The following is a 24,143-nucleotide window of genomic DNA, read 5'->3' as shown; positions in this document are numbered from 1 at the left end:
CAAAGCGACTTGGGGAAGAAAGGGGCTTCTCTGCTTAACTTTCCACACCACAGTTCATCATTAAGGGAAGTCAGGACAGGAACTCAAGCAAGCCAGACAGGAACCTGGAGACAGGAGCTGCTGTAGAAGCCATAGAGGGGTGCTGGTTACTGGTTTTATTTTCTTGGCTTTCTTAGCCTACTTTCTTATATACTCAGGACCACCTACCCAGGATTGGCACCATCCACAATGGGCTGGGTCCTTGTCTATCAGTTTCCAATTAAGAAAATATCCTACAGGCTTGCCTACAGCCTGATCTTATGGAGGCATTTTCTTATTCGAGATTCCCTCATCTCTGATGACTTTAGTGTGTGTTTTGTGTTGACATAAAACTATCCAGCTGCTAAAAGCATGAGCAAGATGAATATCCAAATGAATTACTGAGTCTAATGAGAAAAAGCACGTCACGCCTTGAGAACAGAACAGTCCCGCTGGAGAGAAAGGGCAAATTGGTAACAGGGACACAAGAAAAGTAGGAAAGACTACATCGGGAAAGGCAGCATATTCATGACATCACAGGAAAGAAAAGGAGACATTTTGAGGGGACTTCTACAGAAGCCATGGAACCTAGTAATGCTATGCTTTGCTTTAAGACAAAATACATTTTAGAACAACTTTGTATTTGATGGCAGACTTTCAGATAGTTTGACCCATTATACAGCCACATGAAGTATTGCAAGATTTTAGTGTTTTCATAGAATGCTGGAGCCAGGGAGACATTTAGTTCAAAATAGAAAGTAAGATTGACATTTTTTTTTTCCTTCTGTGGTCATACAGATGCTTAAAATTTTGTGTATATGGACTGGAGGTGGTATATCATAGAATGTAGCGTAGGGAAAGAAAGAAGTAAATATGGAGTGAGGGTGATGCAAAAGGAAAGAAAGAATGAGACAATATGTATTTGACCTTTCCATAAGATAACAACTATTTTGGAATTAACAATACATGTCAGTCACCTGGAATGGTACAGGTTGATGACCACAAGGAAGGAAACTTGATAGAAGATTTCAAGGACAATTTAATTATTGGACATTGGCTTGGAAAGCTGGGTGGGGTATGAGAAATGGATATGGTTGACTGATTAACTATTCTGTAGACTCCAACAGTCTTAGGTACTGAGAGTAGAGTAATGGAAATACAGACTCGGCTGACTGAGCCCATTAGAGCTACTGGCAATGACATATTTTAGGAAAAATATACTATTTGATTATTAATAGCTGATATTTAAACTTCATCTTTTGATACTTATAAAATGAACATATTTATTCTTATAGCTGTGATTACTTTGTAAAGGAACTACCCTCATGTAGGTACAACTTTCTTCATCAACTAGCTGCATGACTGTCAAAGCAATACTATGCAGAATCTGACCTGCCATGTTCCTTGCCTGGTCTCTAACAGCTGATCTTCAAGCAGTATCAGCACTACTTAGAGACGAAGGGCTTCCACATGTGAGTGAAAACTCCTGAAAGGAATATGTGTCTGAGGAGGCTGACTGGCTGATTGGAATTTCAGTGCTGGGGAGAGACTGGAAGTTTTTGGGTCTACAGACTAGTTTCCTTATCTTGGGCTATTTTTAGGCCTCCAGAAGAGCCTTTCTTGCCCATCTCTGTGTCTGAACTAACATCTTGTGACTTATAAGTAGAAACACTTTACGATCCATTGGGCTTTGTGGCATTTACAGTCATAAATCAGACAGAATGGCACACTACGAACAACTGAGCCTTGCCACGAAGGGAAGGGGCCAGTCAGACTGGGTACCACAGCATCAAGATTGAAAAATACAACAAGGAAGGAAGAAAACAACAGAGAACCAAACTTAAGGAAGATTGAAAGGTTGCAACACATTCATCCATAAAAAGTTGTTCATGGTATTTATCAAAAAAAATGAAAATTCTGAACTGATAGTCAAAATTTCACAGAGGAATGGATAGATAAAAAAATAAATAAAAAAGAGACTGAATCAGAGGGATCCGACATTTCTCTATTTTTGAAAACTGAAAAGTGTGGAGATGCTTTAAAAATGCAACAGCTGAAAGTAAAAAGCACTGAAACAAAGGCTTCAGCAGGTGTATGGCTTCCACTGCCTTCTTGTGTTGGAGTTTCTGTCTCCTGGGAGTGAGCCTGCAGTGAGCAGCCTGGCTTCCTTTTCAGCCAGCACTCTCCCTGCTTTAATCCTTCCCTCTGGATCCAAGACTAATCTTCCAAAAAGCATGGCTCTGATCACACTGCCTCTCTGTTACAAAGCCTGTGGTCATTCTTCCCGTTTCCTAATGATACAAACTAAAGCATTTCATGTGAATTTACAGCTCAAACTTGAAATTTCCCAGCACTCCCCTTTAAACATCTTATGCTTTTGCTAAATTATGCTGCCCATAGTCTGGACTCCAGAGTTACCTGGTACTTTTTTGTCTCTGTACTTTTATTCTTTCCACCTGTCTAAATAATAACATTTTTCAAGTTTCTGGTAAAGCATCACCTGAAAATTTAAACAGCCCTTGATCTCTCAACATCAGGTCAGTCAGCAATCTTTTATGCACTTGGTTTGTGCATGACCAGTAGGAATGGTATTTAGAAATTTGAAAGTATAATGTAATAAATATTTGCTCAACCATGTTCGTAACAGCTTTATTCATAATAGCCAGAACCTGGAAACAACCCAGATGTCCCTCAACTGAGAAATGGATACAGAAATTGTGGTACATTTATACAATGGAATACTACTCAGCAATTAAAAACAATAAAAATTAAAAATAATGAAAGTTGCAGGCAAATGGGTGGTATCTAGAAAAGATGATCCTAAGTGAGGTATCCAAGAAGCAGAAAGACACACACGGTATATTTGCACCTATAAGCGGGTATTAGACAAATAATATGGGATAAACATACTAAAATCTGTACAGCTAAAGAAGCTAAGCAAGAAGGAGGACCCTCGGTAAGATGATTAATCCTCTCCCAGAAAGGCAAATGGGATGGACATCAGAAGAGGGAAAAAAAAAAAAAAACAGGAAACAGGACAGGATCCTATCACAGAGGGCCTCTGAAAGACTCTACCCAGCAGTATATCAAAGCAGATGCTGAGAATCATAGCCATACTTTGGACAGAGTGCAGAGAATCTTATGAAAGAAGAGGGGTAAAGAAAGACCTGGAGGGGATAGAAAGCTCCACAAGGAGACCAAGAAACAAGAAATCTGGGCCCTGGGGTCTTTTTTGAGACTCATACTCCAACCAAGGATCATGCATGGAGATAACCTAGAATCCCTGCACAGATGTAGCCCATGGCAGCTCAGTCTCCAAGTGGGTACCCTAGTAAGAGGAACAGGGACTGTGTCTGACATGAACTCAGTGGCTGGCTCTTTGATCACCTCCCCCTAATGGGGGAGCAGCCTTACCCAGGCCATAGAGGAAGACAATGCAGCCACTCCTGATGAGACCTGATAGGCTAGTCAGAGGGAAGGGGAGGAGGACCTCCCTTCTCAGTGGACTTGGAGAGGGGCATGGGCGGAGATAAGGGAGGGAAGGTGGGATTGGGAGAGAATGAAGAAGGGGGCTACAGCTGGGATACAAAGTGAATAAACTGTAACAATAAAAAAGAAATATTGTCTTTGGCTATGATTTTGTGTTCCTTTTTCAATTATGAACAGCTATCTATCTTCCTCATTCAACACAGTTGACAGAAATGAATACAAGAAATTACTCTTTCTAACTGCCTCAAGTGATAATGCAGGGGACAATGTCAATGCATTCTTCCACAGAAGCACTCAGGATGCCACATTGTTTCTTTCTGTTCAACACAATGACAACTTTCCCGATTTTTCTGCCTTTCTTTCTTTCCACACGGAATGACTGACAGATAAAGTTGCATGTAATATCCATTCAACATAAAATTATACAGTTATAAAGATACTCAAAAGAGACAGAGATGACTGGAAGAATAGTTTCAATGTAGTGGAAAATTCTTTTTATTCAGAATACTTAAATTTTAGTGAAAAACAAAATAAACAAAACTAGTTGGGAAAATAAATGTAAAAGGTTACTAATGCTAGTGTGGATGAGAGAAGTTTCACATGGTACCACCGTGGATGAAGAGATACAGGCAATCAGTGGCTAAAAATAGAGGGAGAAGCAATTTTCTCAAAGAAGAAGCTACCTGACAGTTTATCCAAACTAAACATACAGACAATATATAGATACAAGCAACATTAATAGAGCACAATGTGTATGTGTATTTGTGTGTGTGTGTGTGTACAACAATAATAATTAAAGATTAAGATATCTTAATTTTGAGAGGGAGAGGGAGTGTGGGCTAAGACAAGAGCTGGAAGAGAACAAAGAGGATGGTCATGATGTGACTACAGCACTCACATATGAAATTTAGAAAAATAAAAATTTTAAATAAAAACTAGAATAACAGTAAAAAGGGCAGTAAACTAAAAAGCGCAGTAAAAACAAATTTAATCTAAGTCAATACATTTTCATGAAATTAAATATAACTACATCCAGTTTATTATAAAATTACTGTAAAGTCTGAAATATTCAATTGTGTGTGTATCTGTACCCCCTCACATCTCTCTCCCTCTGTCTCTTGTTCCCTCACTCTTTTCTCTTTTTTATCTCTTCTAACTGTAGACTTCATGCTTATGTTTACTGTTCAGGATATCTGAGAATGCCACAAATACATATTGGGAGTATCATATTTTCACTGTATATACAAAAAGCTAATTAAATATAAATGAGAATGGAAATATGAAGGTAGAACAGCATCTTTAGGAGAGTGATATTTGTCTCCCATGTGCTTATCTTGTCTCCAGGAGAACATCAACTTGTAAAAGGTCCCTAGGTTAAGTTTTCTGTATTCATAGTGCTTTGCCTAGGAAAAAATGATGTTCAGATGAACACACAGGGAGGTTCCTGGGACCCTTCAGTTTCCAGGATGTACCCCATAGTAACTTTGAAGGATTCTTTCCAAATGCTGAAGAAGAGACCACCAGCTGCCAGGGCTCTCGCTGAACTTGGAGTTGTGTCTAGGTACCTGGTTATAATTCCATTAACTTCTTCTAACAGATAATCATAAAATAGCTTTAATGAGCACTTCCTAAAGCACTTTAAAGATAAAATGAGGTACGCAGTTAAAAGTAGGTTTCAAGGTTCAAGTAAACATAGTTAATAGATTTTTCAAACAGAAGTTGATTAGAGCTTTTAACATACAACCTGCATGGAGACAACCTTTAATGATCTCTAGAGATGACTCTCCAGAGCTTTCCAAGCATTAAGATTACAGAGATTTCAAAGATTAGGCATGAACACCTGAGAACATTCTATGGGATGGACCTAGACACCATACACATATGTCACAGATGTGCACACAGTCATCATGTGGGTTCCTAACAATGTGAGCAGGGGCAGTCTAACTATGTTGCCTGCCTTCGGATCCCTTTCTCCTAGCTGGGCTGCCTTGTCAGGCCCCAGTGGGAGAGGATGCAGATGCATTTAGTCCTGCTGTGACTTGAGGTGTCAGGATGAATTAGGACCCTTTACTACCCCCTTCTCTGAAAAGAAGTGAGAAGGGAGTCAGGGAGCATGTGTGAGGGCAGGACTGGGTGGAGAGTTGGGAGAGAGCTGGTATCAGGCTGTAGAGTGATTAAGTTAAAAAATAAACAAACAAATATATTAATTAAAAAATGAAAAGAATTTTTAAGACAGTTCTAAGAATTTTGTAAATGAGGCATAAGCTCACAGCATTTAACAGACACTTATTCTGGCAGTAGAGAGTCAGTCTTTCTCCAGCCCCTGGAACTGTCTTCTGTCCTAGAAATTGCCTATCCTGTAACATGGAGAAGCTAAGGGTCTATTATTATCATTCCTGGTCCAATAAATGAAAGATAAAAAATTGACACAGAATCATACCTAGAACCATTTACAGAAAATCATATGGACCATTATGTATGTTTTCCATGCTCATTATTTTTATCTAGCACTTATTTTCCATAACATAAGCTGATAAATAGGATATTTGACAGGGATTAAGATAAGATAAATGCATATATAATTTCAATAACACCAAGGTATCTGTGTAAGAGTTTTAACATTATTTAACGTTGAATATTCATTAAAAGAATCACAAATTACAACAGTTCCATGGATTTGTTCTCATGGGGAACAGAAAATGTTAATAATTTAAATTTCAGTAAAACTAAAAGCTCTAAATGAATGTAATTAAATCCTGTAAGTGCATTAAATCAGGATGCTTCACTACATTTGAACAAATATTGTCCAACATTTAAATAGGTACTGGGAATAAAGAGATAAAAGAGACACCACCAATTGTCTGAGCTGCCAGCTTAACTGGTGAGGTGGGGACAGTGCGGAACACTGAATGAAACATGAGCATCTTCGCATATGGACGCCAGGAGAGCTGATGATGTGCGTGTGCCGCCACTCCGAGGGCTCTAGACCATGCCTAGTTCAGAGTTCTTCATATAGACACAGGAAGGCCAAAGTGGAGACAAAGCTAAATTTGAAAAGAATTCTCCTTGTTGAGGGAATATATTAGAAAAGCTACATTTATTCAGTTGACCAACAAAAATCTTACCAAAGAGCACATATAGCAACATCTAGATTCTAGAAGTAGAGCAGTAAATACAAACAAGAGCATCTGCCCTGACAGCAGCTACAATTAAATACAAAATAGAAACAAGTAATAACTGCAGGCCATATAGAAAAGGAGCCATGTTACTTGTGTGTATTAATGGCAAGGCTACCTTACCCTTATCTTCTAAACACAAGAACTTCCACAATCATCCAGATAAAGGATGACACCAAAACCGAGAAGCCTGTTAACATCCCTTAAGGAGGCTAAGGGGCAATGGCCTACCTCATTCATGATAGCCTACTTCATTCACTAACAAAGCAGTGAGATGCAAAGGAAAGCAGGACTGGGCAGAGGGCCTCCAGGACTCCAGCATGGCTGGAGCTGAGCTCTACTCAGGAACTTTAATGAGGGCAAGGTGGAGGAGAGCCCAGAGCAGGGCAGAGCTTTGAAAGCTAACATCAAGCTCTCAGATTCTACTAGAATGTCAGCAGACAGTCATTGAAAGTCTTTAGTCATAATTTGTTTTGTACTTTGGAAAGATAATGCTGACTTCGGTGTTTAGAATAGACCGGGGGTACTGACAAGATGAGGTCTTATGAATTCTGACACTGCAGCTACGATAAACAATTGGTATACATCCAGTGTCATGCTGGGCACCCTTCTTTTAAAGCATGGCATAGAATTTAGCTAGATTCTAGGATGAGTAAAAGTATTCTCCCACTAAATCCTACCCCTAATTTTTTTAAGTAATAAAAGCCATTTTCCAAGGTCTTAAAGTTTACTGCTTCTGTAAAAAACAAAACTTTTACTATACAAGGAGATGTTTCTTCTAAGGGACTTTGAAGCATTAAGAACAGAATGTTTCTAAAATATATTTAACCTGTCATTGTAGATGAAAAGAGTTCACAAAGCCTCAAGAACACATGCCAACACAAAGTTCAAAAGAACAAACCTCAAAATGAAAATTATTCACTGTATTGTAGTGGTTTCCATTTGTATGAATACTTTCAAAATCAGGCAGTCACTTTCTTAGAACTTACTATGAACTTCAGTGATTTGTATAACCTTTCTTATTATGTAAATTGTGTTCCATAAAGTTCACCTTTGAAGAGTCAATTTAACTATATCTCCAGTTGTACAACATCACACCCACCAATTTTATGATTTCAACTCAAATCATTTCCATAACAAATTTTGTTTTGTGTAGTGGTAATTTCCCATTCATCTACATTACCTCCCAACTCTCACCAAGGTCTCTGTCTCAGTAGACTTGCCACTCAGGCTTTTCATGTTAATAATATCATGTAATACAGGATCTTTTGAGACTGACTTACTTCAAATAGCACACGTCAAAGTAATTAATTGGAAGAGCATTAGTCTGAGAAATTACCAGGCTTCTTGGTTCCTGGGTAAACAGCATGAACTCAGGAAATTGCTATCTCACAAAAATAAAACTTAAACTTAGCCAATCAGAAATACCCAACTAACATCCAACATTTTTTTTACTTACTCATTAAAATATTTCATTGTCTAACTTCTACGATAAACATTTTGTCTATGTTTTCTCTTTGAAATCTTTCACTGGAGACTAATCTACTTGCAGACTAGAGTTTCTGTTTCAAATAATTTTTTTTTTAAAATTCTAACATACCTGTTCACCTTTTTCGGAGGTTCAATGTCCTGTAACACTGTGGTGTGTCTCCTGGGTCATTCTTTACTATCACTGAACTGACCCACCATGTGCCTGAAATACTGTTTACCCATTCATCTCTTCACGGTCATTCAGGTAATTTCCTTTCTCAACTTTTGTAAATAATGCAATGATCAAAAACCTGTATTTTATAGGACACATATCTCATCATCACATAATGTGTACTCACAAATATTACATTATATATATACATACAGTGTGGAATTCCTGAATCATATTGCATTTCTGGATTTAAAAATTTAAAATTTGAGGAGACACCCAACAGTTTTCCAAATTTCATGCACCATCAATTTCATAACACTTCCAGCAGTCTTCAGTTCTATTTTCTCCACAACCACACTAACAGTTTTCTCCTCTATTTCTGTTAGAGCCATTCTACAATGTAAAATGATATTTTATTACTGTATTATCTCCAATGAGTAAAGATGTTAAATAACTTTCCTGTAGCTTACTGGCTCCTTGTAGACCTTCCTTCTTCCTTAGACAATGTTTATTAAACTCTTTTTTTCCCCTCATGGTGAATTATAATTACTTTATAATTGTGAATCCGCATAAATATTAACTGATAGTATGTGATATATAAAAAGGAATGATTTTGAAGAAAATGTTCCTAATAATTCTACTTTTAGACCTTTATTTTTAAAGTTGTCTCTTCTACTAATTTTGTTTTAATTGTTGTGTTTATTTTCATGCTTTATCTTAGCTTCTTATTAAGGATATTTTATTACTATTTGGCAGATTAGTAACAGATTTGTGGATTCCACACTTGACACTTATCAATTACATATATTTGGTATTCTTGGTGCTCGCTTTTAGTTTTTGCCCTGTTTTATGCTCTGGCAGATTCTCAGTTGACACACATGCTCTCAGCAGAGCACATATATTGGCTCACAGTGTGCTCCTGACTTAAAAATGCCAACTTAGCACATCAATCGATGATGCAGGCAGATAGCAGGGACCAAAGCCAGAGCAGTGAGCCAAGCACAGGAGAGTCCTACTTTTCTATGATAACTGAAAGAACCCTTAGGGAGTAATGGGGATCATAGAGTAAAACATTACACGGAAACCAAGTTTTGAAAATAAAAAAAAAAAAAGATTAGTGCTTTGAACCATCTTGTATGTTGAATATGTTGTTTTTGATATCTTATAGAAGACACTAGTCTCCCATCATTTACATTTTTAAACACTTAAAATTTTTCGAGTATCTCTTGTCCTTTGTTCTGCTTGGAAATCATATGAATTCTATTTTACATGCATAAATTTATTCTCCTTTGGAATACTACAATTGTAGTCTATGATACTCAGTTCCAGTCACATGTCTGTGATCGTTAATTTATAATCTAAAAATAGGGATTAGTTATAAAAACTTTCTCCAAAGATTTTTTTTAGTGAATGTGAAAAATATTTTATTTTTTTAAATTTACTTATTTATTTATTATAGTTTATTCACTTTGTATCCCTGCTATAGCCCCTCCCTCATCCCCTCCCAATCCCATCCTCCCTCTCTCATCTCCTCCCATGCCCTGCCCCAAGTCCAAGGATAGGGGAGGTCCTGCTCCCCTTCCCTCAGACCCTAGCCTATCAGGTCTCATCAGGCCTGGCTGCATTGTTTTCCTTTGTGGCCTGGCAAGACTGCCCCCCCAACAGGAGGAGGTGATCAAAGAGCCAGCCACTGAGTTCATGTTAGAGACAGTCCCTGTTCCCATTACTAGGGAACCCACTTGGAGACTGAGCTGCCATGGGCTACATCTGAGCAGGGGTTCTAGGTTATCTCCATTCATAGTCCTTGGTTGGAGGTTTTGGACCACTAACACCCTTTTGAATTTTCAGCACAGGTGGTGTACAGAAATAGATAGGTATAAATTCTTTCACATAGCAGGGGAGAAAACTAAAGAGAAGAAACTACTTCACAAGGATACTACCATAATGAAAGCACTATTTGTTTCCAAAGGGCCCTTCATGTGACCAACACTACGGAGAGCAAACTATCAACTCTCACATCCCCCAACTGTGAACCTTCAACAATAAATAATTTTTTATTTAATTAGCTTTAAAAACAGCAGATCTGAATTTTGTAGTAATTTTATTGGAAAACTGATGAACTGTTGAACAAGAATCTATAATGTTTTAATGATGATTCAGTGCCAAGGCTATTACCTAAAATTCATAGAAATGTTCTAAAGATACTCTTCAGTGGCTGGAAAGATTCAGTGAGTAAAAGTATGTCCTGCTCTTGCAGAGAGCCCAAGCTAGGGTCCAACACCCACAATCACCTGTTCCTATAACTCCAGGGGATCTGCTGCCCTCTATTGACATCTGCCTGCAAGTACTCTCAATACAGTGTATCTACACACACACACACACTCACACATAATGGAGGACTGGGAGAGAGAAAGGGCTAGATGGTGTATTATACATAACTAAAGAAATATAAAAACACCTTACGAAAATCCACTAGAAAGTAAGCTAATTTCAAAAACCAACTTTAGAAATTACAATATAGAAACCTGCAATTGCAGATGCTTCCAAAAATATGAATATATACATACATAAATGGGGTCTAAATTCAGTTACATAACAATGGTGGAAGCAGTGCTTCCTCCAAACACCACAGGCTAGCCAATAAATTGTCCAGTGTGAGGTGTAGGTCAGGAAGTACATTGTAAGAGCCGGAGAGTAGATGACGTAGAGAAACAGTGTTTTCTGGATGTAACAGTGAAGCTTCACACATACAGTGTCTTTGGCCACACACATCAAACATGAACAAGAGCAAGCCAAGCAAAATGTCCTCCTTGATGGAGGAAGGGATCCTGAAGTCCCAGCCTTACCTGAAGAGCTATTGGTAGTGGCGGCTTCTGGGGGTGAAAGACTGGAGTTCCTTCAGAGTTTCAGCCCCTAGAGGACATTCTTTTTCCAGCTAAGATTCCTACATATTTATATATGTGCACATATATAGTCCAACACACACACACACACACACACACACACACACACACTCACACACACACTCACACACACATACACACATTCACTAAATGAAAGCAGTAGTTAACTTTTTATTTTTAGTGGTTAATTTTATAATGTAAAAGAAATAGAACACATAAATTTTGGAAAAGAAAAGTGGGGGCTGAGGTTAGGGGAGGAATAGGAGTGGAGGAAATGGGCAATGGATTTTATGCAAAAGCATTAAATACACTATTTTGAACAACAAACACATACTTGTGATAGTTTGAATATAAAATGCCCCACATATGCTCGTTATTTGAATAACTTGATCCTAGTGGGTATGACTATTGTTTTATCTCACCTTTTGAATTTTCTTTTCCTGGAAGTTGAGGCCTTGTTTGGATACAGGTCACTATGAACAGATTCATGCTGTTGTATTACTCCTGCCCGAATCCTGTCTTCTCTTCCTTCCTGTCCTCCTTAATACAAACAGCTGGCCCATGCCCCACACTTTCAACAACATGACTTCTATGTCCAATCTTTTGAGACCAATGATCGAATACCCTCTGAAGCAATGAGCTAAAATGAACCCTTCCTCCATTGTGTCCAATCATATGAAGCTCAAGATTATCCTTGGCTACACAGTGAGATCATGTCTGTTCTGGGATACATCAGATCTTATCTCAAGAAGTAACATCAACAAATAGATTAAATTGAATCTACCCATTGGCATCAGTCTTTGAGCCACGTGCAGATAAGAAATCTTCAAAAGGAAAAGAATATGTGTACAATCAGACATGTAAATACAATATGTCAACAGAGACTGGAAGTATTCTAGAGGTACCCCAAGATGCAATACTTATTGAACAGAAATCACTGGGTGATGTTAGACTCGTCTCAAATCCTTGCTCTGCATTAGAGAAGAATACAATTGCCCCATCACCGAAACTAGAAACTACTAATGAGGGTTGCATGCTAAGCACAGCCACTTCCAGGAAACAAGCTCCTATCACCACTGACGGCACTTTCTAAATAATCTGTGTAGACCTATGAGATGTACAATGAGCTGTCCTGCTATGATCTGGAGTTTTCCTTTTCCTCTTTGTTGGACATAGAATTCTCCATTTCTTTTCAACCCATTTTGAATGCTTCTCTGCTAAGCTGCTTCTTATCCTAGAAGCCTGGATTTCTGCTCTGCAATTCACTACTGTAATTCTCAAGGCTGCTTTCCCTTCTGCCCAGGCACAGTCTCAGCCCTCAAAAGATTCAACTCCCATTTAGGCCGCAAACCATAGAAGCCGAACAAAATTCAAGCAAAGGTAAACACGGTGACCCCCAAATACCACAAATGAACGCTCCTAGCATCGGCTACAAAAGTTCTGACCACTTCCTGCGATTCTGTGGCAGCAAACTACATAATGTACAGACTGAATGCATTTCTCCTCAGCTTGTATGTTTACATCATTTTTTTTGAGGGGGACATACTTGACATTGCATACTTAGGGAGGTCAGAGTTCAACTTCCAGTAGTCATTTCTCTCCTACCACATGGGTATGGAACTCAGGTAGTCTTACTTCAATGCAACCGCATTTACCGACTGAGCCATTTAACTTCCCCCTTGTCAACTTTTTATATATTGTGGCAGTATATAACAAATCCCAGAATACTAACTAATTTGAGCTCCTGCCTGTCTGAACTATGTACATTCTGATCTGTGTCATATTCACATCCACAATAAACTTCAAAATGAAACTCGTTTAAATCTTTCTTTAATAAAACTCTATAAACCAAATCTTGGTATCACCATGTGTAATCCTAAAAATAAAGATACCTATGCTTTTCCCTTAGGGCTTTCCCCTTCAGCTTGTAACCTAGTAAGAACGAACAGTGGTGTTCTTACGTTACACGTAATGTTTTACATATCTGTGTGAGCATGTATGCTGTCAGCTAAGAAGAGTGTGTTGCTGGGACGTTGTGGTTCAAATAGATATAAAAGAGAATCTCAGTTGTTTTATTTGAAAAGTAATCCTTTCTCTCCTGTTAGTGAGTATGCTGCCTGAAACATGCATACATCTTTCTGCCTCTTCTTTTTCACCACTCAGAATCCTGCCATGTTTACCACATCAAGCGCTCCTGAGCAAACATGACATATATGGATTCCAGTGCTATGTTTTTAATTAGATGCACTGCATTTAAGATACTAACTTAGACAGTCTGAAAACATGACACATTCTGTTTTCTTTAAGCAATTGTGGGCTTTGACTATTTTGTAGTTTGCTCTGACTTTGGTCCTTTGCACCTACTTACACGTAGCCCCATGGACAATGAGATTATAGACACATGTGTAACACATAGTTGAGGGAAGGAAGCAGATCTTTCTACTAATCCAGTTACCATTTAAAAATTTACTTTCATTTTTTATACTAGGGTACAGCTGAAATACTTACGAACATAAAACTTTACTGTGCTTTTATAGAACCAGGTGAATTTTACTATATATAGGAGGAATGAGAAAATTGTTCTCTTACTAGCTAATTAAGCTACATGATTGTACACAACGCATTTTAATGGAAATTTTGAGATGATTTGTAGTTCTAAAGTGTATCATACACTGATTCTAAAGTAAAGTGCTTGCCACCAGGCCAGTCTCTGGTGATACTGCATGGGTAAAGGATTCAAAGCAGATGATACAAGAGACACACACTTCTCACTGGAAATTATTTTGCCGATCTATTTGTCAACTAAGAAACAACTTTTTCCTTCCCAAAGTAGGGGAAAATCAATGTCCCCCTGAGTTTTCTCACGGAATCTGACTCATTTAGAACATGTTAAAACATCAGAATTAGCACACCTCTCTATGTATTAGTACACCTGTGCCTCCTGTTCCTACAACAACAAATGATGCACTCACACCCCCTAATAGCAAATACAGATTGAAATATGGCTGACACGATGGAGTGTGTGTGGCCATACCACCCTGAATGAACCTGCTGTCCCCTCAGTGCAGACGCTAACTAAGCAGGGTCAGACCTTCTTAGTACCTGGATGGGAGACAAAGTGATCTGTGGAAAGCATGAAGTCTGTGTAGCTAATCTAACAATAATAGACATAGAACTGCACATTTCCTGAAAACTCTTTTTTCATCACTTGGGAAAATACTTATAATTGTTTGTTTATATGAAGTAATCGTTAACAATGATCTTGAATTCTTGTGAAGTCTGTTGAAGTCCTGTATTCCTAAGGACGGGATGTTTGCTGTTAATATAGAGTGCCGCGGAAGTCAGCACAGTACTTGACAACTCATTAGGCCTTGAACACCTTGGTAGACACCCTAAGCAGGAGAGCCCACATTGGGCTCCTTGACATTCTGCATGTGGGGTTGTTACTGTCACATTCAACCTGAGAGAAAAATAAGCCGACATGGAGATGCTCCAACCGCTGTGAGAGCAGTGGTTCCAAACCCAGGGGGTCGTGGCCCCTGTGGGGTTGAATGGCCCTTTCATAGGGATCACATACCGTTACCCTGCATGTCAGATACTTACATTAGTACTCATAACAGCAGCAAAGTTACAGTGATGAAGGAGCACCACACATAATTTTATGGCGGCAGCAGCAGGAAGAGTGAGAGCCATTGTGCGGGGGGCGGGGGTGGGCAGATATATGACCCAGCCCCACCTAGCTGCCTGCGTTCATAATCCTGCTCCTTCCGGCTCTGCTTCTACTTTTTTTTTTTCAGTTACACTTTAACTTAATCTACAGAAAAACTGTAGACTTTAAAAAACAGTCTTTTAAAACATTCTTCTGTTGCTGGCAGGTGTGTGAGTGTGTGTGTGTGTGTGTGTGTGTGTGTGTGTGTGTGTATGAGACTTACATTTTTTGTCAATAAACTGAGAATTTATTTTTTGTTTTCAGTTGAAATTCCTCTAACAGAGCATGGCACATCAGGCACCTCTATGGATTTCTTTAGGTGGAACTGTGTATTCACTGAAGGTACCTGGAGAAGTGCTCGATTCACAGATTGCTTTGGGAATGTGAGAGAGCCATTATTTGGTGGCTCCCCAGCCACTTGTTTTGAATTTATTGGAATCACTGATGTGAGAAATGGTTATCAAAGCTTGATAAACAGTTTATAAATCACTTTGAAGTTGGCACAAATAAATATTAATGAGTCCATTTACAAGAAACTTAAAGCCAGTTTCTTCCTCTTTTCAAATAAATGAAAATGAGGATCTCTGTTCTTTTATTTGAAAAATAATTCATAGTTTGTTGGTAATAATTAGGCTCTTTAAGATACTTATTGGATCATTTGTCATATGAAATTAGACTGTTTTTTCAAGGCTCCTGAAACAGTAGTCTCCCAAAAGTCCTCTTAATTGCCAGTCATGTCTACAGGATCAGACACTGCTGCTGACAACACCACACACCTCACAGTAAGGCACAGAGAAAGCTGGTTCTGAGAAGAAATGTTCTCCATGCCGACTTCTCTTCAGATGCCAGAAGATGCTATGTGGTCTACAGGAGTGAAAAAAAAGTTAGCAACGGTCTTACCAACCTGTGAATTATATAAACAAACAAACAACCACAAAAACCAAGCCCACCAAGAAGGTTGTGTCCCCTTCAACAGTCTGGTGGTAGGGGGTAACCAACAGCCCTAAGTTTTATCTGAGGCCCTTTCTGTGAGAGGGAACCCATGCCTGGCCCTGTCTGTAAGGTTAACAACTCATGCCTACTGAGTTGGAAACCCAAGAGGAAAAAATTGCTACTGCTGTTTAAATAAGACATAGCTTCAAAAGGCCTTTCAAGTACCCATTTTATAACCACAGTAGGGAGCAGAGAATTCTCCCCGCTGAATCACAGAAGCCTACCTTTTCACTGAATGGTGGTGAATGCAAGATACTAAGAATAAGTGAGAATCCAGCCCTCACCCCTGTAACACACTTATGCTACCAATACCACTGCTAATATTCAGGTAACTTTGTGGGCGAGAAGGTAGGAAGTATGTAAGAGTCAGGTGATCGTTCTTTAGGTATGCACATGTGTGAAACTGTGAAGGAGCAAATTTAACTACTAAAAAGATTTTAAAGAAACAAAGAGAGAGTGAAGGTTCTAACTGTCGGCAAAGTTCCAACGTTACAAGGCAAGTGCTGGTGATTGCAGCTGTGAGTTCTTGATAGCTGCCCTTAGAATAGGGAGAGAAAGTATCGGATCTCCACATGTCCAGCTCCAGAGACCAACCAACAATATCCCAGGCAACCCATCGCTACCCCGTCAAACAAGCCAAATGGGCTCTAACACTGTTAGTTTGCTTGGGCCACAGGTAGGAAATGTCAGAGTTAAAAGCATGCAAGTGCACTGGAGTCCTGTGCTAAGTCAGGTATTGAAACAGGAAAATAGATAGTTCTATATCTGATCAATTTTAAGGATACAAAAAGTCACTTAAAATGTCTCTTAAAATGCATATCACAAAGGAGCCTTAAATATCAAAATGTTACACATATGTCAGAAATCTCTGGCCCAAGATTTTAACAAAAACAACACAAATTAAAAATCAGGCCTGAGGGCTGAAGAGATGCCTCAGGAGTTCAGAGCTCTTACTGCTCTTGAAGAACTTGGTTTGAATCCCAGAACCCACGGGAGAGCTCACAGCCTGTGTTACTTCCAGTGGCCCTCTCTGTCTTCTGCAGACACCAGGCACACGCATGATGCACACATATATGCAGGAGAAAATAATCATGCACGTAAAATAATAAAACAAGTAAAGCTATTAAAAATACAAACTGTTCTAGACTTGGCCACGGATTTCTAGCACATATGTTCCCTCTAGAATACTTAACATTGTAATATGGATTTATTTTCTGTCCAAATTTTAAAACTAAATTTTTTGTTGGTCTGTTAAGTATTTTTAGAAGCCTATTCTGTATGTGATTTACACAGAGGAGAGAGGACCTAAAAAATGAGGTTTATTACATCAAGTTGAGAACAAGCAAAGAAGGAGGGTGTTGAGAGGTGAATATGAAAAAAGATGTTTATATATGTTATATATGTATATATATATATATAAATGTCATAATAAACCCATGATTTTGAACACTAATTTTAAAATGGCAAAAGAAACGTGTTCACTGGGTAGAGACACTCAGCCAAATGCCAGCCAGAAGCTGAAACCCAGTGCTCAAACCTCATGCTGCCGATGCAGCCACCAGAGGGCACCATTCACAATTGTCTAAAGGCACCAAAGAGGAGGCTCACAAATGCTTGAGGGAAAAAACAAAAAAACAAAACAAAACAAAAAAACCCAAAAACCTGGTGAATAAACCCAAACTTTTCATGTCCACCTTCTATCAGGGATGGCGAGTTGACATATGGACCTCGTGATTAGAATATTTGTCAAGTCAGTAAAGCAATGTCAGGAAAGGAAGATGGATTGTCTTGGTATTTGAGAGTATTTGTGTCATTTCAGTAGAAATGATTTAGGAGCACCATCCACACTGTATCCCACTTCATTCCGTAAGATATGAGAAGTGCTTTGGAAGTCAATCTGGCACTTTCTCAGACAATTAGGAGTAGTGCTTCCTCAAGACCCAGCTATACCAGTGCTAGGTATATACCCAAAATTTGCTCAAGTACACAACAAGGACATTTGCTCAACCATGTTTGTAGCAGTTTTATTTATAAAAGCCAGAACCTGGAAACAACCCAGATGTCCATCAACAGAGGAATGGATACAGAAATTGTGGTATTTTTACACAATGGAATACTACTCGGCAATCAAAAACGAGGAAATCATGAAATTTGCAGGCAAATGGTAGGATCTAGAAAAGATCATTTTGAGTGAAGTATCCCAGAAGGAGAAAGACAAACATGGCATACACTCGTTTATATAGACCTATAAGATATAATAAACATAATAAAATCTATACACGTAAAGAAGGTAAACAAGAAAGAGGACACAAGGTAAGATGATCAATCCTCACTTAGAAAGACAAATGGGAGGTGCATTGGACTTACGACAGGAGCCTACCACAGAAGGCATCTGAAAGACTCTACCTAACAGTGTTTCAAAGCAGATACTAAGACTCATAACCAAACCTTCGGCAGAGTGCAGGGAATCATATGAAAGAAGGGGGAGTTAGTATGATGGGGAAAGGATAGGAGCTCCACAGAGACCAAATATATCTGGGCACAGGGTCTTTTCTGAGACTGACACTCCCCCAAGGACCATATATGGATATAACCTAGAACCTCTGCTCAGATGTAGCCCGTGGTAGCTCAGTAACCAATTGGTTTCCCATAGTAAGGGGAACAGGGACTGTTTCTGACAGGAACTCAATGGCAGGCTCTTTGACCTCCCTACCCCCCAAGGGAGGAGCAGTCCTGCTAGGCCACAGAGGAGGACTTCGCAGCCAGTCCTGAAGATACCTGATAAAACAGGGTCAGATGAAAGGGGAGGAGGTTCCCCCTATCAGTGGACTTGGAAAGGGGCAGGGAGGAGATGAGGGAGGGAGAGTGGGATTGGGAGGGAATAAGGGAACGGGACAGCTGGGATACAGAGTTAATAAAATGTAACTAATAATAAAAAATTAAATTAAATTAAAAAAAAGAATTTAAGAAAGAAAAAAAATATATGAGAAGTACTACTGAAGGAGCCTGAGAATATTTTTAAATAGCTCTACAGGACGATGGAAAAGGAAAACTTCTAGTACCCCTTGCTTAATGGTTTTGTCCCAAAAGAGTTTTAGTTTGCTAGAAATAAAACAGCAAGACAGTGCACAGGTCAAGTTTGACAAACTGTCACTCCATCACCTTGTCAGACTCTTAAGAAATGTTTGTTCATACCAATGTATCAAGTCTTAATTTCATGGATACATAAGTGTTTCCCCAGTTTAAAGCTAGGAAACTACAAACCTCTAACAGCAGCCTGTCTTTCTCTGTATAGGTGGTAGACAGTTTACATAAATAATACCTTCTCCATGTTTATAGCAGCTTTATTTGTAATAGCCAGAACCTGGAAACAACCCAGATGTCCATCAGCGGAGGAATGGGTACAGAAATTGTGGTACATTTACACAATGGAATACTACTCAGCAATCAAAAAGGAGGAAAGCATGAAATTTGCAGGCAAATGGTGGAATCTAGAAAAGATCATCCTGAGTGAAATATCCCAGAAGGAGAAAGACAAACACGGTATATACTCACTTATATAGACCTATAAGATGTGATAAACATAATGAAATCTGTACACCTAAAAAAGATAATCAAGAGAGCGTACATGGGGTAAGATGATCAATCCTCGTTTAGAAAGACAGATGGGATGTGCATTGAACGTCTGACAGGAGTCTATTGAGCGCATTTGAAAGACTCTAACTAGCAGTGTTTTCAAAGCAAAGACTCATGACCAAAGCTTTGGCAGAGTACAGGGAATCATAAGAAAGAAGGGGAGTTAGTCTGATGGGGAAAGGATAGGACCTCCACAAGGACTAAATTTATCTGGGCACAGGGTCTTTTCTGAGACTGACATTCAACCAAGGACCATGTATGGATATAACCTAGAACCTCTGCTCAGATGTAGCCTGTGGTAGCTCAGTAACCAATTGGTTCCCATAGTGAGGGGAACAAGGACTATTTCTAACAGGAACTCAATGACTGGCTCTTTGGCCTCCCCACCCCCCAAGGGAGGAGCAGTCCTGTTAGGCCACAGAGGAGAGCTTTGCAGCCAGTCCTGAAGATACCTGATAAAACAGGATCAGATGAATGGGGAGGAGGTTCCCCCTATCAGTGGACTTGGCAAGGGGCACAGTGGAGAGGAGGGAGGGAGGGAGGGACTGGGAGGGAATGAGGGATTGGGACACGGCTGGGATACAGAGTTAATAAAATGTAACTGATAAGAAAAAAATAAAATTAAAAAAAATAAAATAAAATTACAAGCAAAAAATAATAATAATACCTTCTCATAATGAAATACTTCAGAAGATATCTATAGTGTTTTCTTTCTATCAATGAGGATACTGAGGTCTAGAGACTTAAAACTCTTACCTCACTTCATGTTGCTAGTAAATTTTATACTCAGACTCAAACAGATGATCTTGATTTAAATGTGAGCTCTTTGAAACTTCACTGAACCATTCAGGAAGCCATCTACTTAATAGCTAAAATGTCATGTTAGCTGATCAACATCTTGGTAAAATGTTGGTAATACAAATATAATGTAATACTTTGAATCAAACACAACTATTCATGCATCTTGCTATGGTTTCTTAGAGAATAAACTCACTATGCTGATAAAAGTGTGAAGGATATAACCACAAAATATCCAATGATTTTGTATATCTCCTGACTGAAGTGTGCATTCTAGGAAATCAGATGAGAGGCACAGAAGGGCAGCTCACCTGGTCCAGTAACTTGTGCCCGTTGAGGTGAGCCTGCAGCACTGCATCGTTAACAAGCAAGTGGAAGTTCAGGAGCACGTGCTCAACGTCGTAGGTTCCATGCATCGCCTCTGACAGCTCTTCCAGGGATCGAATGTAAGCGTGCCAGTGTGGATTAAGCTCTGTCATGTGGGCCAGGCAGCCCCTGACGACATTGAGGCAGTACCCCATGCAGGGCTTACTGAGCATCAGGCTCTGGCAATGAGAGCAGTATTGCATCCTCAGGAGGGCCCTGTTACACTCCTTGGAGAAGTGGATATGGTCTGTCGTGTTGATGACTTCAATGCCGAGATTCAGAGCCTGCAGGAATGTGCGGCTGGGTAGCAGGGATCTCCCCATCTGCCCCATAACTCTTTTGGGAATGTTGCCAAATGGACTAACATCCTGGCGGGCCATTCGGATGCATTCTGAGTATTGCAGCGAACTGTCAGTCGCACCAGGGTTTATGAGATGGTTGTAGACCAGAGGAAAAAGACTGTCAAAAAATCTGTTTACAAATTCTTCAGGATTAACATCTGCACCAAATAAGTAAAGCCCCACATCCGTGAAAAACTCCTGAATGGAAGCAGCAGCCTCCAAGGCCATGTTCCGGTAGGTGTTGCAGAAAAGGATACTGGTATAGTTCTCTGCTTGTCTGATGAGGGTTTCCAGGGTCTCTGTAACACAGTGAAGGCAAAGGAGAAATCTTAGTGCTCATGCCAAGCCATCTGTGTGTCTGGTAAAGGCAACATGTGAGCATAGTATATCATAACTAGCCCAAGGCAAACCGTGGCGTGCAGTCTACCAAACCGGACCTTCCAAGGAAATGGTCCCGTGATAATGTCAGTACATACCATATTCCTAGTGTCTAAGTTGGCTAAAGGGGCAGGAACCAAAAGTCATACTAAAGGGTAGTTTCTAACTAATGTTTATTGCATAGTATTCAGAACCTGCTGATAAGAAGTGGGCTTTGTTTCGCATCCTGGGGTCAATATTTATAAACATGACAGAATTTAATAATTGATTTCCTGACTACTCTATTGTAGTTTTCAACCTTCCTTTTATTTTCAAAATGAATGTTTATAGATTTTATAGCTACCTCTAAGGCAGGCCAGATCCCAAAAGCACAGCCTGATCATCCAAAGACCTTTTAATATTTCCAAAATTAAACACTACACCATGCCACGTACTCCTTGTAAATTGGCATGTGCTGTTAGGAAGTGAGAAATATAAGTGATGTTACCTGAGAACAGTAATTTGTGACCATCTTATCAATTTAACTTTGTTGTTTTTAATCTTTTCTTCAAAAGCTGGCTGTGGGATACTTTGTTTCTTACCTAGGTAGGCGATGCCACAGAACCAGCCAACCAAGTCTAATGTATAAACAAAGAAAGCGAGAATAAGCTAAATGGAAGGGATTGGAGTAATCATGGAGATAAATGAAATTCCAAACCCTGGCTATTAAAGAGCAGTAAATCACCATGATCATTCTTGTAATTACATTTTATAATTAGACTAATTAATGGCACTTGACTATATCAATATATAATTATATAATATATTCAATAAAATTATCTCCCATAGCAATAACCTCACAGTTATTTCTTATTAGGTTATAAAAGACCACAGCCATGATCCACTAATCAAATCACCGCTTGATTATCTAATAAGAATATAGAGAAAAAGTAAAAGTGAAATAATGAAAAGCAAATATATAGGGAGTGACTACTATGCAGGCAGAATCATGGCATGACTGTGCGAGAGTGCGTTCTCAGAAAAGGAAGAATGCAGTAAGGTGCATGCTCAAGTTCTCTGAGACTGATTGCTATTGCATCCCAGTCCTCCGTGTGAAATACCAGGGTGCCTCCACCGTGCAATCAAAGGTAACCGGTAACCGCTTTGAAAGACGGCTGTGTCTCTGAGTTTCATCAAACAGAGCACTACAAAGTCCAGATTGTTAATGGAGTAGGACTCATGTATTCATATGCTGTTCAAGTATATTCTAGCAACTTGGTGAATGTGGGAGAGAATGAAAATGAGTTGGGAGCCACCATTAACATCAGAATTCCCCAGTGCCTGCCACTGGTCTCTATGAAGACAAATGCAGTCTGCCAGACCACTTAATAGATGTGTGTTAGTCCAGCAATCTGTATTTAACATACAGCTCTGGTGAGTCACACATGCCAGACTTAGAAATACAGCAACAGCAAACAACCAACACACTCTCTCTGCTCCTAGAGGGGGTCAGCAAGTCTTCCCAAAGGACAGCCCAACCCTACAGATGCATCTTAACCAGGACACTGCTTTCCCAGATCCACAGGAGTGACTGAAAGCCACAACGAACTTGGCCTGAACTAGCATTAAGCTTACAAACTTGCCCCTTCCTCCATATTATTCCTCCACTTTTCTTGGGTGCTTTTGTGGAAATTAATTATGACAGGTCACAAGCAATTATATTTACCATTAATATTTAAAGAGCAATAGCTGCAAGTTAATTAACTTTTAAGATAAATGAAAATAGCTTAAAAGACACCTCCATCTCACATGCATTCTTATGTACTTTCCACATAGGGTTTTTAAGAGATGCTATGGATGCCATCAGGTAACTGATGACAGTTATATTACTCACAGTTGAATGACATTTGGACACTGCTGATCTTGACAAAAAATGCCCTGCCCTATTTTTTGACAATTTCAAATGATAAGCAAGTATGTGAATTTTTAATACACAAAAGTAAAATCTAAAATGTTTCTTTACAAATTCTAACGTCATACATCCATAGCATAGTGACTTAGAATGTATAAAGTTTACCAGTCCGTATCCATAAGTATATATTTTGCATATTAACTTACTTTGTGAACACACATTAAAGAAAATATAAGAGTGAGTGCATTTCATCCAAATATTTTTTACTGATTTAACTCTATATTATTGACAATAAATCAAGTTTGATTACAATTTGAGTGTATAATTAAAAATGAATTTATGAACTAAGTATATGCCCTTATTAGATTTTACTTTAGGCTGGTTTTCCTTTGATTTGATTACTATTTTTTGAATGTCTAAACAAAATGGAATTTTGAAATTGGCTTTTGTTGTTGTTAGTTTTTCACAATGTTAGTAATGAATCACAACATAGGGATTTATTTTCCTTTCAGTTTGTACTACATCAATATTTAAAGCATTTCTAATGCTAGGAATAAGCACATTTTGTGATTTTAGCCTAGCCCTATGCATTTTAACCTATAAAAATACATATAAAATGAAAAGGCTCAGCTGACCATGCTGGTACTTATAGTCCCAGTAACCAAGGTCTCAGAGGTCATGAGTTTGAAGTTGGTCTTGTCTAAATGGCAAGCACCAGGCCACCATGAGTTATACAGAAGACCCTGTCTCAAAATACAAGCAACTTAGAAAGTAATCCATTACTTTATTTTGGCAATATTTTT

The 24,143-nt window shown here is 38.9% G+C and overlaps 1 protein-coding gene across 2 annotated transcripts in view; it reads right to left on the bottom strand.

The window, feature by feature from the left end:
* Gpc5 (glypican 5) overlaps nucleotides 1-24,143 on the bottom strand; it is an 859,871-nt gene that overhangs the window by 597,841 nt on the left and 237,887 nt on the right. For both annotated transcript variants that reach the window (XM_055609899.1, XM_055609901.1), the window contains exon 3: nucleotides 20,676-21,370. In XM_055609899.1, coding sequence (XP_055465874.1) covers nucleotides 20,676-21,370 — 695 coding nt within the window. The remainder of the gene's footprint in view (nucleotides 1-20,675; nucleotides 21,371-24,143) is intronic.

The sequence above is a fragment of the Psammomys obesus genome, unplaced genomic scaffold (genome assembly GCF_907164565.1).
Source record: "Psammomys obesus unplaced genomic scaffold, mPsaObe1.curated_primary_1811, whole genome shotgun sequence".
Classification (NCBI taxonomy): domain Eukaryota; kingdom Metazoa; phylum Chordata; class Mammalia; order Rodentia; family Muridae; genus Psammomys; species Psammomys obesus.
The sequence above is the reverse complement of the archived record's forward strand: the minus strand, read 5'-3'. Positions and strand labels throughout refer to the sequence as shown.